Source organism: Acartia tonsa, chromosome 8 (genome assembly GCF_053477335.1).
Source record: "Acartia tonsa isolate MP-2025a chromosome 8, ASM5347733v1, whole genome shotgun sequence".
Classification (NCBI taxonomy): domain Eukaryota; kingdom Metazoa; phylum Arthropoda; class Copepoda; order Calanoida; family Acartiidae; genus Acartia; species Acartia tonsa.
This window is the reverse complement of record NC_137267.1, coordinates 30,767,147-30,783,815: the sequence shown is the minus strand read 5'-3', so window position 1 is coordinate 30,783,815 and position 16,669 is coordinate 30,767,147. Positions and strand designations below refer to the sequence as shown.

At 31.5% G+C, this 16,669-nt stretch overlaps 2 protein-coding genes across 2 annotated transcripts; one reads left to right on the top strand and one right to left on the bottom strand.

Annotated features, from left to right (window-relative positions):
• Nucleotides 1-266: 266 nt before the first annotated feature.
• LOC145325489 (uncharacterized) lies at nt 267-1,874 on the bottom strand. The gene is made up of 3 exons (XM_080168471.1): nt 1,811-1,874; nt 1,211-1,310; nt 267-826 (listed from the first exon to the last, which is right to left on the bottom strand). Exons 1-3 carry the CDS (start codon nt 1,844-1,846, stop codon nt 309-311), a joined length of 654 nt encoding a protein of 217 aa, XP_080024597.1. The 5' UTR covers nt 1,847-1,874; the 3' UTR covers nt 267-308.
• Nucleotides 1,875-7,251: 5,377 nt separating this feature from the next.
• Nucleotides 7,252-16,669, top strand: LOC145326570 (uncharacterized). Its single transcript, XM_080169941.1, has 15 exons — nt 7,252-7,354; nt 7,969-7,996; nt 8,687-8,728; nt 8,956-9,009; nt 9,402-9,458; nt 10,238-10,311; nt 10,669-10,714; nt 10,873-10,918; nt 11,226-11,296; nt 12,156-12,202; nt 12,849-12,885; nt 13,164-13,240; nt 15,458-15,514; nt 16,071-16,140; nt 16,498-16,669. The coding sequence occupies exons 1-15, from the start codon at nt 7,252-7,254 to the stop codon at nt 16,553-16,555; spliced, it is 867 nt and encodes a 288-aa protein (XP_080026067.1). The 3' UTR covers nt 16,556-16,669.

Sequence of the window (16,669 nt, the reverse complement as noted above, 5' to 3'; positions counted from 1 at the left end):
TTTTTGTTGAATTTTTCAATTTGAATATGGTTAAACAAGCAAAGAAAGTGAATTATGGAGAAACAGTTTAGTGGTCAAAAAAGCAAGGAAGAAAAAGAAAGACAAAAGAATTAGAAGATCTTTAAGAATGATAGAAAATCTCAAAACCTTAATAAAAAAATATATGAATAGATGTCTTTTGGGTGCTTCAACACAAATTATCCTTAAGACATAAGCCAAACATAAACATGTTATTGTAGCTAGCTTTTTATACATATCAAAACTAATCAGATCAAATAAATTTTATTAAAATAAAAAAAATATATGGATTAGCTTATATCAATTTTAAGTACAGATTTTAGATCATCTAAATCATCAATTGCCTCTGATTTTAGTAATTCCTCTTTAATATGAAATCCATAATCACTCATATCAATATGTTCACTTTTATCAGTACCAACTTCAGGCTCTTCTTTTCTTTCAATTAAATATTTTTCATCATTGTTTTCAGGTTCAACTTTTATGTTTGGTACATCTATAATGGTGTCACTTTTGAAAACTTTATGTTGATCATCTGTGATATCAGCTGTTTCTCGATTGGAAGATTTTTCAGAATTATTGGTTTCATTTTCAGTGTTAGAATTTTCATTAGAATCATTGTTTGTATTTATATTATCAATAGCAGTTGGATCATCAGGATCATTTTCTAATTCAGTTTCTTTAGATTTACTATAGACACTGCCAACCTTTCTAAATTTTTCGGGATGTTTTCCTCGTTTGTGAATATACATGGAACTGTTTTGAGCAAAAGCTTTTCCACAGTGCTCACAAATGTATGCCTTTTTGCCTGAAAAAATATTTTAGAATGTTTCTCTGTCAATTTGACTATATAGTTCTTTCATCATTCTTTAATTCCTGTATCTAAATTTTGGAATATATAAATAGGACAATGTAAAATAATGTAATTCTTTTTAAAATTTGATATAAAACTTTCAACTTTTCCAAAATAAGTCACCAGTAAATATATTTTCACTTAAGTTAACTTAACAAAATAAAAATCCCAAAAGAAACTATTTTAATTAATGAATTACTACTTAATTGCATTTGGTTATTTATTTATTTCAATTTACTGTATGCAAGTGTTAAGTGTTTAAATTGGATATTTTCAATTAGCTTAATCTTCTATAATAATAAGTAGTAATAAATTTTAATATAATCCAGAGTTGCTTACCACTATGTCTGACCATGTGTTGTTTGAGAGAACTTGTACTGCTAAATGATTGGTCACACACTGAGCATTTGTGAGGCTTCTCTCCAGAATGAATTCTTTTATAATAATAAGATATGAAGGCAATTTCTCTTTTTCAAAAAAGTTAACAAAAAAACTTCTTAAATAATAAAATATTTCTGTTTATTGTTTTGGTTAGGGTGCACTGAAACCCCTACCCATATTTTTAAAAATGAATTGAAAATTAAGGGAGGGGGGGTAGTTTTTTCTACATCTAACTCCTTCAGATGAACCTAAATGGAAAGTGGTTAAGGGGAAATTTGTCAAAATCACATTTTCTTTTCCCTGTAAAGTAATAAACAAACCAACGGAAATTTAACCCCGTTAATTTCAATTTTTTTTCAAAATAAGGAGGGAGGTGAGTGTACGAGAAGGAACTTTGAGAGAAAGTGCTTTGTTTCATTAGAGGATTAGGAGAGCCTTGCCCGAGAGAGCTTCCGCAGGGGCTATGTAAAATATAAATTGGGTGAGTTTAAATTATAAGATCCAAAAGGAAAAAAAAGTTCTAATAAAAATTGTAATCATTGACATATCTTTCCTTTTGTGATGAAAAAGTGAGCTGTTATCAGAAAATGACATTTTACAAACCTGACAAACATATGGTTTTTCTCCTAGTAAAAGTTAATATGATTGAATGTAATATTTGCAATTTGATATATAATGAGTAAACGAAATCAAACTTTTTTTACTAAACTCAGAAACAGAGCTGTATATTCCTATGTTACATTTGCACATCCACATCCTAATTAACTGACATAACATCACCCAAAAAACTTCAATCTAATTATCTTTTCCTGTATGTTTTCGTTTGTGTGTTTTCAGGGTTTGAATTTGAGCAAATGCTTTGTGACAAACATCACATGAAAATGGTTTTTCACCAGTATGTGTTCTGCATCACATTAGTCCATTATTATCTATTCTTGGAATAGAAAGAATCAATCCTATGAAATTAGATCTTCATACATAGGATAGCGTGAAAAAACAGGGTGTTATATAATAAAATAAAACTATAAGTTGTATTAATTGGTAGCAAAGCTACTCTATAATTCACTTTAGTATGTTTGTCCGTTCGTAAGTCAGTCCGTACGTAATGCTCTGGGGGAAACGTGGTTTTCTTGGCTTCTATGCAAGATAGAGGTCTAATTTTCAGGGATTAATTAATTTTAAATTCTACATATTTTCTCCAAAATTTGTTAAGATTTCTTTATTAATTGGGGTGCTAGATCGATTCCTTGAGTTTTAGGTTTTTGTGATTCCTATTCAGGATTGACGATTGAAATTATCAGGGATTGAATATGCCAATATTTTACACATTTCAATCAAATTTCATCGATTCCTAGATTTTTAAATTTTCGTGATTTTAAAGGTTTTGTGATTTCCTGCTTAATACCTAGTAAATTTTGTTTCCCGATATCCATTCATAATGTTTGAGCTTTGCTACTTATGGATTATGTCATCCTTGTTTTAGTTCAAGCAAGGGGGGTTAAGGGTTAACGCAGAAATTTAAATATATCATTACAAGTATTAGGATTGAGATAAAATTTGATTAATAGATAATTTCCTATAGTGATCGTTTAGTATTGAATTTCTTGTAAACTTCTTATCACAAATATTACAGGAAAACTTTCTTTCTCCATGTATAAATTTGTGTTTCCTTAAAGCTGTTCCTGTCTTAAAAGCACTCCCACAAATATCACAAATATGAGCTGCTTAAATAAGAAATTAACTTACAGATTGATTTTTGAAGTTGGTTATTATCTTCATATAAAAGTATCAGAATGTCTTTGTGTTTGTCTGTCTGTACCGCAGTATCTTGCTAACCGCTGAACAAATATCGTTTTCCTTTACATTGAGAGAATTCAAACCTAGGAAAAAAAACTCAAAAAATTACCTTTTATTTTGAATATTTTCTTCCCCAGCCTCTAGGCGAGGGAAATCAGAAAAACACTCAAAACCGCCAATATTCCTTAAAGCTTCCTTGATAAAGAAAACAAATTTGTCCTTTAGATTCAGACGAAAAAATCTTTACTGCATTTTGGGGCGATTTCCTATCCCCCCCCCCCCCTCCCCAACTCAAGTTCCCCATAGTATACTATAATTTTACTGAGAATATTGTATGAAGCTATCCTCTGAACTGGCTCTTTAATAAGGTTAATTTTGAAAGAATTTTTTTTGGATCTTTTTGACTATTTTCATGATAGGCCCCATCATCCCTCCTCCCCCCCCCCCCATTCCTAAAAGGTGGAGGGTCTATAATACAAAAAAGAACAATGTATGACTAAGCTTAAATCTCACCAAATGTTGGACATATTAACATCTGTATTTCAGGGAATATTATTTATATTAAATAAACTATGTCATTGTTTAAAACAATTTTATTGGGAGGTTTGGTGAACCCTGTACTGAAAAAAAATCTATACATTTATAAACACATTTCAGGGGGATGGTGGGCTATAATCCTTCAGGCTGATGGTTGAGCAACTAGCATATTTTGTTGCTATAACAATTTATTTTAAAAAAATTTTAATTAATAGGTTACATGCTCTGATAGTTAATTTTATCCCTTTGTTATTAGTATGTAATTTTTCATGCGCATTTCTGACAGTTATATATGTAAAAGATTTGCTGCAAATACTACAAGAAAAAGGTTTTTCTTGAGTGTGACCTCGTCTATGTATAATAAAAGTACTTTGGTTGATGAAAAGTTTATCACACAAATCACATGGCACTTTTTTCTCTTTTTTCTTTGGTTCCTTTCTTTTACTTGTAACTTCAACTTTGATTATGGTTTCATTTTCTTCTTTTTCAGTTGACATTATATTTTTTTACAAACACTGAAAATAAAACAAAAAGCTAATGTTATTTGATATAAATTTTAAAATTTTTATTAGTTTTAAAAAACAAAAAACAGAAAAAAACAAGGTATATCACAGATTTAAAAGCTACATCATTATATTGATTTACCGTTTAAATTCTAAAACATTATACAAATGCTGTTATTGTTTATTTATTTTAGAATCAATTTATTGCCATTGTTTTGTTTGTCTCAGATGCCGCTGACTTTAATAAAGCTTAAATGTCGTCACTTAATTTATATTTCATTAAAAATCACCAAACTTTGATTATATTTATTAGTTTAATTTTTTTTGTTTCAAAGATGCAATACCTTGGTTACAATCCAACTATGGAGGGGGGGGGGGGGTGCTTTAATAGCCAACCCCCCTCGCCTGCCTTCTCAGAAATATCGACAAAGCCCAAATTGTTTCAAAAATAATCCAATTGACGTCATAAAAATGAGAAAGATGAGAGAAGAAGTGGGAAAGAAAACCTATAAAAAAGAGATGGATAATCCCTCATTTTTATGACGTCGCATGGGTGATTTTTGACATAATTTTGACACAATTTAGGCTTTGTCAGAAATATCAAGAGTGAGACTACTAATGTAAAAATGCACAGAATTGAAAATGAGAAAATGTAGGGTAGAAACGCATTTTATATTCAGCTTTATCTAAAAGTCTTAAGATAATTTTGTATCAAGCTATCTAGGAATTGGCCCCGCAGGGAGAGAGCCAATCCCCCCCCCCCCCCACTCACACAGGGGCTAGAGTTAGGGAAAAGCTTCTGTGAAAATACGACGAAATCCACTATATTTCGTTTTATTTCCATGATCCAACAAAAATGATACAGACAGGCAAAAATAAATACCCATAATAAAAGAAAAGCTATGCTTTTAAAAATAAGTAGATAAGAAACCTAAGAATCATTATACATTTAATATAAAAACATATTTCTAGTATTTCCAGAAAACGAACAAATTTTTTGATTAATTCAGCCTTATGGCATATTTCGTGAATGGTTATGAATCCCTTATTGCTTCTGATGGTTTAAGCTGAATTTATAAAAAAAAATCCGCAATGACTATTCTTTTAGAATATCCCTCAATGTAAAAACACCCTCTTTGAGCGAAGGTGAAAATGAATTGTTACAATGTTTATTTTTCTCAAAAATCATCCTTGGTTTATTGTCGGAAAAAGTTTTCTTAAAAGTTGAAAAATACCAAGGATTAATAGCGTCCATTACAGCGAACAACATTTTTTTTGGCAAGTAAAGTATTAAATTTCAAGTATAAAGAACTTCAAAATTACATTTTTAAAAAGCTAATTACAATTTTGCAATTATGGATTGTATCTAGTTTTTTTTTAAATTAACCAATAAACAAGAATGGCACAATTATTGTTCTTGATATGCTTCTAGTTAAAGGTCATACGTACTAAATTATAATTTAGAAGTATCTTCGAACCTTAAAAAAAACTATATTATTATTAATACTTGTATAAAATTTACAACTTTTAGTATATAAACCTAGATGTTATATGGGTGATGTGTGCCTTCTTAGATTGTTCAATTCAAAGTATGTAAAATAAAGTAAGTTGTTAGTTGTACAGAGTTTGTATGTTATGTAATTAGTAAGGGCGAGAAAAATCTTATGGTTTTTAAGAGTACATACTTGGCTGAAATATACGTTATATATATTTTGTCAACAGCTTCAAGGAGGAAGGTGTTTATGGCCCTTGGTAGGGTAACAATTGGGGGGGGGGGGGGGAGGCGAGGGCAGCCGTACCCATTTTTTCATCCCCGTCCTTCAAATCTCTGTATACACGACTAATAATAATAGTTTAATAGTAATAGTAAGATTACCCAAGGATGGGGAGGGGGGGTATCTCAACATTAAATATATTTTCAGTCATTGCCATATTTATTTTTAGGGCGAGGAGCAATTTTCTCGATAAATAGCCTAAAACCATGGAGTGACTATAAAGGATATTCCCTGATAAGTAAAATCCAATTGAATTAGCGTTTTCAATGGTCTTAAGAACACACGTACAGACAGAATGGCATAGTTCTTAAATACTACTTAAGATTTAAATAAACTACTTTGATATAATTGCTTTATAAACAACCTTCTTGATAAATATTTGTTTATTTTAACATTAACCAAATATTATTTAGATAAGAAGTTTAGAATTTTAAACTCCTCTAAAATAGTGATTTACCAACTGATGTTCTGGTAGACATACATCCATATCTATCTAATTCATATATTTAAAAAAAAGTGTTATTTGATTTTATGATTTATCTATGGTTATATTTTGACACCTATCTTAGGACTGTATCCCTTTATAACAATTATATAGAAATCTGAAATTGTAGATATAGGCTGTAGGTATAGATATTCAAGGTAGAGCTCAACTGTTTGGGTTTTTCTTGTTATGCATGGGTAATAAGGGATAAGACAATGAACGTTCAATAGAAGAACTCCAAAATTAATGAAAACATAATGACCTCTTGAATGTTGTATGCTGTAGATTAAATTATTTGTTGAAAAGTTTGGACATTTAAACTAACAATTCTTGATATTTTAAAGAGTTTTAGTCAAAAAAATAGATAACATTTTATAAAACTTTGGAACCAGCACCCTTTCCATTTTAATGATCACTCCCTGCCAGCTTGCCATAGCATTATAAGAATGTAATACATGGAACGAATAAGATCCTAATATGAATGATAAGTCATTCATAGAAGGTGTCCAAACTTGGGTTAAAATAGTTATTAGTAGCACAGCTAATCTATAACTATAACTTCTATTCGACCAACCAACTGTCTGATGATCCTATGAACAATTTAAATCAGGTTTGAAATCAAGGGACACCCTGGAGGGATTCAGAGGTGTTCACTCCTTTGATGTCCTTGTTTAAAATGCAACGTAATCTCAAGCTTCAAGAACCTTATAATTTCATGATTTAGAAACCTTGTTTAATTATGTGAACACCGAATATGTACGAGCGTTTATATCTGTCTGTTTTTCTGTTACGTCAGTAGCGCTCAAACCATCTTCAAAATTTCAGTGTCAACAAAAGCGAAAGTTTGATAACACATGTGCAAAGGTTATGTATTGCATAATGATATTGCACCTGAATATGAAAATGTTTGCCTTCAGGAAACTACATTCAAATATGGACGTTGACTCATTGACCTTTATCGACTACTTGAAAGTGGTCATTGCTTACATGTTATGGGCATGTGCCGGTACCGGGCTAAATAGCCTGAATTTACATCTACAATTTATGACAAAAAATAAGTCTATATCTACCAAAAGTTAATTTTAGATTATCCGACTGTAACTCATGACGATTGGCGATCCACTTCACCATGCCACCGTAAATGTTCGTATCAACAAAAAACTATTACTCTTGCCGAGGAGCACGGTCCCTGGCCTGCCTAGCCGCAGCGCTCGACCCCCTAGCCTGCCTTGCCTATAACATAACCAAACCATATTATTGATAATGTTATCATATGTGAACTCTTTTAAATTTCAGAATTAAAATGAAAAGTGATAAACTATATTTACTAATGTTTTGTATATTTTTAAATTTAAAACATTGTTATTGTTTTTACAGCAGAAAATCAGAACTAATGGCTTGGGACATAGGGAATTTTGTAGATAAATCTTAACAAGAAAAATCATATTCCTAAGAAGCACAGACAAAAAAGGCTTATACTATTGAAAAAAACATTTATAATGCTGGTTTAAAATTTTGTAACTACATATATAATTTTTTGTTGTTTTAAATATGTAAAGAAAACAACTTTTCTAAAGTTGAATCTTATTTGCAATATTACAATCTACAAAATTAATATAGAAAACAGAAAATTTATTCTACATCAGGGAAAAAATATCTTTATCATTCTGAATTAAATATTAGATTCTTAAAAATTAAACTGAGATCAGCAACTGTTTCTCCTCAATCGCTACGGCGAAAGCAGCTTTGAACTGCAAATAAGTTTTACCAGCTGCGAATTTTGTGGCTGTGACTGAGAGTTGCTAATAGTGGCTGCTGATGAGACGCAGTTCTAATTCAAAGCTATACAGATGAGTACGGCTGACATTCCAGCTGCCGTTTGAAGGTTAATACGGCTGCGTCTGAGTGTGGATGGGGCTTATTGGATGACCACGCATATGACAACGAAGCTTCTGTTAGTCGATATGTTGAATGCGGTTGTAACAGTCGAGCATTGTATGCAACTAAGGAATCGTGCAATAGAATAGTAGTATAAAAGAGTACTTATAAGAATAAAAATCAAGTTTGGACATCTAATTGGCAAAAAAACATATCTTTTAATTAAATGAAATAAACAAAAACACAGGAATTGTAAGGATACAGGAAATAAAAAAAATAGTATTCCTCCAATACGTGATGAGTTTGCATTTTAGAATTAGTTTGTTCAACACATAGAAATATTTTTTTAATACAAACTCTTAAATTCTCAAGATTTATGAAGTAAAAAAATATACACAAAAATGTTGGCCTCATCCCTTTATTTCCGAATTCAAATGATAAAGACTTTGTTTTGAAAGGGTCTGCATGACATTGAGAAGAGCCTCAACTCATTGGCACCAAGGTTTTATTTTTTACTAAGAGCTCATACTCTTTAATTTAAAGGTGTCCTATAATTGTTTGTTTAATTAAACAAAATCTTGTATAGGTAATCATATAGACCTCAGTTGTTTAATCACATACCATAAAATTAAATTTAGAATCTTTTTTTATATAAACAAAAAAACAGTTATAAAATAACTTTTAGTGACTAATTGTTTTTTTATTATATTTGAAAACTTATATATTCAGATTGTTTCAAAGTATAAGAGATGCCCAGGAGTCCATAGCACTTGCTAAAACAAGGTATCCGCATTTTTTTAATTCAAACTTTTTAAACAAGGACAATTTAACAAGGAGGGAGGGGAAACTGTGATATTTATAACACTAGTTTTATAATAAAATTTTATTTGTTGGTTCAACAACGTTGGAGACCTTAATTAAATTTGATTGGTTGGTTCATAAAGTTGAGTGCTTAAACGTTTCAACCACTAATTGTAATCTACTGAAAGGGAAAAGTTTGTGTAATATCCCTTTAGATCAATGACAATTTAGTCTTTCTGTATCACAAAAAGTATTTTATGTTACAATCTTCACAATCCCATTTGATTGCACTTGCAAAAAATATTGCATGTTTCAAATAAATAAAAACTGCTGATTGCAAAAATTAATACTAACAATTATTATTTTGTTTCTAGTACGAACTTGGCAAGTCAAGGAGTAGCTGCGGCCAATCTGTTAGGAACTTTATTCGGGTAAGATTGTAAAAATATTTTGGATCTACTGCAGTTCAAGGTAAAATATTGTTGGTAAGCAATTTTTCCAAAAATCTATGAATTTTAAAGGCTTCTAGCTGCCAAACGGCTGAACGTACAGATCATACCCGCACACCATTTTAAGCGGCTTAAGAAGTCCTACAAATAATCTGGAATAACCAAGATCCAATTATGCACAGGGAAAGCTTCACTGAAGAAAAAACGCGTAAAATAGGTCTTTTTCGCGCATTTCTCTGCACTGCGAGATAATTATGCATTATTGATTTATGGTTATTCCAGAATATTTGTAGGCCTTCTTATGCCGCTTACCACAGTGTGCGGGCATGATCTGTACGTCCAGCCGTTTGGCAGCTAGCAGCCTTTGAAATTCCTAGATTTTTGAAATATTGCTTACCAGCAATATTTTACCGTGAACTTCAGTAGATCCGATATTTTTTATATAAATTTAGATACTAAGATACTATATAGCTACGGTATGTCCGGTATCCATGAAAGCTATGGATAAAATATTGTTTGAGCAACCATATCTCGAAGCAGGGCCTCCAAAGCCCATCCACTCCTCCTAAAACTACAATTTTAGGCTTTTTTCTCCTATCCAATATAAATACTAAAAACCTAGAAACAAAAAGAACGTTTGATGTTCGGAAATACGCAATAAATGTCCCTCGCCCTCTGTTTTGCTTTATATTTTTGAATGCTACTGGTTACTCATAAAGCTTTACTATTGTTGATTTAATCATTCTTGTTTTAATTGTTAGAGTGTTGAGTACCCCAACGTCGCGAGTGGAAACTGGAACAGCTGTAGGTCTGGCTGATTATCTAAATATTGCAGGTAAATGGTACAAACATTATTATAGAGTAGCTGCGATTTTATCGTGTTCTTTAATTCCCCAAAAATGACATTTTACAACACTGTTTTTCTCCTATTTATTATGAAATTTCAAAAGTATGTTAAGTGTTAACTACGTAATTGTGGTCGGACAAACCGCAATATCCAAACTATGAAGTAGCTGTGCAAATAAATTTTTTCACTGTTTTCGCCTGTAATTAACCATTCAACCACTCAAAAGTGACTATATTGCAATGTGATTTTCTAAATAGTTTTTGGTCGACCAAATATCATGTTATATTTACATCAGAATACGTAATCAGTCATTACCTTTTTAATTTAATGCCATTTATTTTTTAGGTTCTATTTCTCAAAATGGAATATTCTCAGCTGGTCAACTCATAGCGTAAGTTTTCATTTTAGCCCGAATCATAAATAAAGTCCAAATCTACAATAAAATGTCAATTATATAAACAAATAGTCAAGTACATTTAAAGCCATTTTGAAAGATATTTTGTTAAATTGTTATTAATACTTCATATTTATCTAATCTTTTATATTTAGAGCAAAAACAAACCCAGTACCTAGTTGTAATAAAGGACAATTTCAGGTTTTTGTATTTTTTTTACTTCTCTTCATTTTTGTTTAACACTTAAATTGTTTCTTGAAATCTTAGAATAACTTTTTTGTACCTTGATGTTAAATTCAAAATTAACTGCAGCGAATCTGTTTGAAATAATAATTATGTGAAAATAAATGGTTTGAAGGAAATGTATGTAATCTTACGGGTTCGCCTATATTCTTATAAATTTGATAGAGATGGTACATTAAGGTTTATCGTTTTTTGATTGGATATTCTTAAACAATTATGTTTTGAAGATTAGTAGATTTCTGTGTAATAACATAATCAATTTCAGAGATTTTGGAATACTTTTAGAGGAATAATTGATATTGAATCTAGTTATACATCAGGAGATTTGGATCATAGGTAATTTAACTTAATTCTGTAGCATCTAGGAGCTCTATAATCGAAGTAATTGGAAAGTTAGAAAAATAGCCCAAAACCATACCCAGTTTTATTTATAAAAGTGTAAAAGGCCTATTACCATCACAGGACCTATAAGAAGCTTCACTGTAAAGGTGTAACATATTGGTTCAGTGGTCAGCTAGATCCTTCGCTTTATACCAAAGAAGCTTACTACTTTAAATGTTAACTAGCGGCTACGCCCCTAGAGGCCTCTAATGGCCCTCTAAATGTTTTTTTAAAAAATAATATGTAACCTTTTTGTGTTGTGTTCAAGTCTCTATGTAAAAAGTTAGATTTTTTGTGATTTCTCTTGGGTAGGTGGTTGTACCCTCCCCTGAGATAGCTATAAACCTTCCCGGGACCTATTAGAAATTACCCTGTTAAGGAGAACCTGATCAGTTCAGCGGAAAGGGAGATCCTTCGGTACAAACAAACAGACAGACAAACACACATCCTGTTACTTTATTATGAGGACTAGCTGCTACGCCCCTAGAGGCCTCTAGTGGCACGTAAATTTGTTTCTTTTCAATCTATTTTAAAATCCGCTATTTACCAAAAAAGATTTTTGTCAAGAGATGGTATTAGTTAATTGCAAAAATGTCTGCAGGGCGGCGTTTTTTTTATTTTTGTCGATTTTTCTGGGGAGGGTTGTGGTACCCTCCCCCCAAAATAGGTATAAACCTTCCCAGGACCTGTGAAAAGATACCCTGTTAAAGAGAACCCGATCGGTTCAGTGGTTAGTGAGATCCTTCGGTACAAACAAACAGGCAGGCATCGTTCTACTACGTACTATTTTCATAGTATTATATTTTAATTTTAGATCTGATGTTAATTTTACTGACGTTTTGGATAGTTATCAACTTTTTGGTAAGTTTAAGTTAGATGTTCTTTTATAATTTTTATCTTTTTTGTCGCAGTTGTTTTTACCTTCTAAAATTCCTTTTCTACCAAAATATTTTTATCTTTCTATTGCTGCGTTACCACAAAATTTGTTGTTTTGGATCTTGGACAAAGTAGCTTCGGACAAATGACTTCAGGACAAAGTAGCTTCAGGTCATTTACTTGAGAAAAGTAGCTTCCTAAGAAAAATAGTCTCCAATATGGCCGGAGCGCTCGGCCCCCTAGCCTATAACCTTACCTAACCTAACCTAACCTATGTTAGCTTAAGAACATTTATTTCAGAAAAATATCATCAACTGATAATACATAGGTGGTTTAGAATTTCGTGGATTTTGTAAAAAGTGGTTGATAGATTTTACAATTTTTCATATTGTTTTTACAATTTTTAATAATGTTTTTACAATTTTTTGGTTAGGTTAGCTAGGCAGGCAAGGAGGGCCGGGCGCTGCAGCCATGACCTTTATTAACAGTTGAGGCAACTTTCCTTATGAGGCTACTTTGTCTTGAAGCTACTTTGTCCTGAAGCTACTTTGTCCGAAGCTTCTTTGTCCAAGATCCGTTGTTTTAGGTAAATATATACATAGGTATTTTTTCTAACTTTTAACTCTTATAGGATACCAAAATTCAAGCAGTTATGATTTGAGTAACAGGTATAGAAATGCATTTAATATTTAGTAGCGCATCTCCTTTATAACAAGTGTTAGTAATTATGATCTAATTGTATTGGTTTCATTCACCCCTCACCCAACTCTAATTTTATATTTATTTTGGGGGTGGGGGTTATTTTGAATATTAGAGTAAAACAATAAGTGTAAACCCGCAGGGATAAGTTAAGTACCAATAACATTTCGTCTTTTAATGATTTCTGTCAAAAATGGATATTTACATAGTATCAAAATTTTGTATAAGGCGAGTGATTTCTTTTTAGACTTGATTCCTATAGAGGAGAACTAGAAGAGGAAGGTTGGAGTAGAATACAACTGCTCGAAAATCCAAATCATAAGGAAATCAATCATTTCTCAATTTTTACATAATCTAAATTTGATTAACATGCCCAAATAAGTTTGGGGGTCCAGATATTGGAATTATTGTAAAAAAAGGCCAAATATTAGGATCCTTGGCTTGCCTTGTAGTTAGAAATTCCTTAGCCTTGCCCTTGCATACATTTATAGGTACAGTGTGGCTTATCCCAACCCGCGACCATGGCTAAACACGTAGCGCATCCGCTCGTCGTCGGGGAGGAACCACCGCATCATAACTAAAAGACGTTAGAAATGATTTCTACTGCGGCTATGTCAGGTGCGCGATATAATTAGTTAGAGTAAGGGGAATGCATTGGCCCAAAAACAGGCGCAACTCACTACCATGCACAGATAGGACGTGTATTCAAAGGATTGGTTGTCTGATGGGAAAATGGACGAATTACACCGCAAACATAGGGCTTAGGGCTGACAACCCTATCCCATATCCATAAAAAAGCCACATTGTTACAGAAACACTGACAAATTGCCAGCGGCCTATGCTTCCCCTGTGGATTGAAAACGGCTTGTTACTGTTACTGGCTTATCCCAATATCTAAAAATAGGTTATATGACAAGTTATGATTTAAATATATAGACATAACAAGAACTAAAAATAGAACATACAAAAATAAAAATAGATGTACTTTTAACAGAATAAAAGTACAGGCTTTATACAAGTTATAACAAAACTTGAGTATTCTTGTTCTAATGATCGCTCAAATATATGTTGGATAAGTGATCTTCAGCCAGGTTGGTTTGGCTGCGGCTGTAGATCTTTATAAAACCAGCTGTAGCAGTTTTTTTCTTTATTTTAGATTTTATTAAAGTTAAATTTTAAGTGTTTAATCTTAATAGAGTTGAACACTTTTAACAATAATCTTAATGAAGAAGGGGTAACTTTGTTTATTCTGATTTGGGATAAACACAAATGTATCGTCAATTTTCTTTTCCCTTAAGATCCCTCATTTTTAAAAGCGAAGCTTTTCTATAATTAGGGTCGGCCCGTCCGTACGTCCGTCCGTCCGTCCGAGATAGATAGCTTTTTTTCGTGCATTTAGGCATGTTAGAATTGTCCTATCGATTTTAATCTTTGCATGGTAATTCCTGTAGTAGTTATGTACGATTTAGAAAGCGTAGCAACTCTATAATTACTCTATTAACATAATGTCCGTATGTCCATTTTAAACATGTTGATTTTTCTACTTTTTTAACAACAAATTTTTATGTGATCTAATCATCCGTTTGATCTGATTTTTGGTATATTGATTCCTGGGACAACAAAGTACAATATTATAAGCGAAGCAACTCTATAATCAAGTTCTAAAAATGTAAGTATGTCCCATAAACATTATCCTGTATCAAGCAGTTTTGAAATTCTGATTATTCAGTTTTGTTCTGAAATTATACAAGAGTTAATGTCTGTTTGTCCTACCGTTTCAGTGCTTCGCTTTTATGGATGTTGTCATCCTTGTTTTCTTAGAAACAGCAATGAAAATTAAGTAAGGTTTATTTTTAGAATATTCGTAATAATTAGGTTTTCCAATAACATATGAAAGGAATAACAATTTTGATAATTTAGGCTGCATGACGTAAATTGAATACTTGGTTTTGTATGGAAACACATTATTCAAATAAATACAAGGGATATTTTGTCCATGGAAAGCTCTAACAATATTTCTTTGAAAAAAGTAAAGATTATTTATACAGGAATTGCCAATAAGAGTTCTCTGTAGGGAATTAATATATGATTTTAGTATATTTTAATTATCAAATCAATTTTACACACTTTACCTGACAATTTGAAGTAAAAAATAAAATTGCACCCAATTAACACAACAACATATGATAATAAGACTTCCCTAAGCAATGGATAGACCAATGTAGTTGTTTGGCTCTCTGAAACATCTGGAGGTGAATTTACATTATTAATATAGGTTAGTTTTAATAAAAGTCCTATTTTAATACTAGTTTGTCAACTGCCTTAACTCTAAAAAGACTGTAAAAGCGAACTTGATTGTTTACTGTTTAGCCCCTATGGAATTCAAATTTACCTTTCTTAGAAGCATAAGCATATTTTAACAACAAAATTTTTTGTTTGCACAAATATCTATTGGTTGGCGGGAGGATATTTGTTTGGGGGCAAAATATAAATTTTTCCCCATCCATCTTTTTAAAAAGATAAATGATTGAAATTTGAAGGCTATCCAAACTATTGAACTGCTTACAATGATCAGAACATCACTCAAGTGTTTGCTGGGTAAAGTTTAGTAATAAAGCTACTGTTAAATTATAAAAGGTTTCTTCGTCCGTCTGTTAGATACAGATTGGGGAAATGTTATTTTCTTAGCTTCTTTTCAAGATAGACGCCGGACAGCTTAAATTAAAGGTTTTATTTGGTAATGACCATCCAGTATATAGATAAAGACCAACTTATACCAATAACGAAATTAATTCAGAATAAAACCACTAATACGTATTTTCAGTTGTTGTTGTGGGGCAACATATAGTAAGATTGACGACCTTTCCAACTGCCCCCCAAATATTAATTTAGATTTATTTCGCTTGTTGGTTATACATACATTATACCTTGATATAGACATTCTTATAATCACACATCGCATATAATGTTTTTTTTGTTATTTTTTTATATGATTATAAGCCTTTCTCTTCTGTTTTATGATCACTGAACATCTGCACTATAACTAATCTTGTTCATTTGTTTGCCATGTTAAGTTAAAGTTTCTATCCTTCTGTAATGCACCAATATGATCTCGCAAAGTTATTCAAAATTAATTTTTCTTTTTTAACCAAAGACGAGAAGGGAGTGGCCAGCTATAGGTTTAATCAATACCTGGAACTTATAGAAGAGAACTCACTCCTTAGGTAAATACTTTTTATTTGTTCAAGTTTGACAAATAAATTACTCGTGACTCACCAACTAACCAAGTTTAAACATCAAACGTATTAAAATTTACCACTTAGTTTTGTAAGAATTAAAGAAATTTACCACTACAAACGTATGACTATCTTAGCAAATACAGGGTTAAATTTATAATTATAATTCAACTTTAAGATGCATTTTTTAATTGTTATTTGTTTACATTCTTGGACAGCTGTCACCACTACCAGGACTCCATAAACTATTCCATTGAATATTTCATCTTAAAAAAAGACAAAGACAAAAAGTATTATCCCCTCCCTCCATTCTTAAAAAAATTAATAATATCTTTTTTCTTGTAGAATCCATTTGGCGGACGAATTGAAGAAACTTAATGAAATTAGTTATTCTCTGTATTAAAAACAGGGCTCGGCAGTTATATCCGCATTAAATATAAGCTGCGACTGGATCTAAATCTTATGCATGAAACCTAAGCTAAACCACCATATATATGAGTAGCTGCTAAGCCTTGTT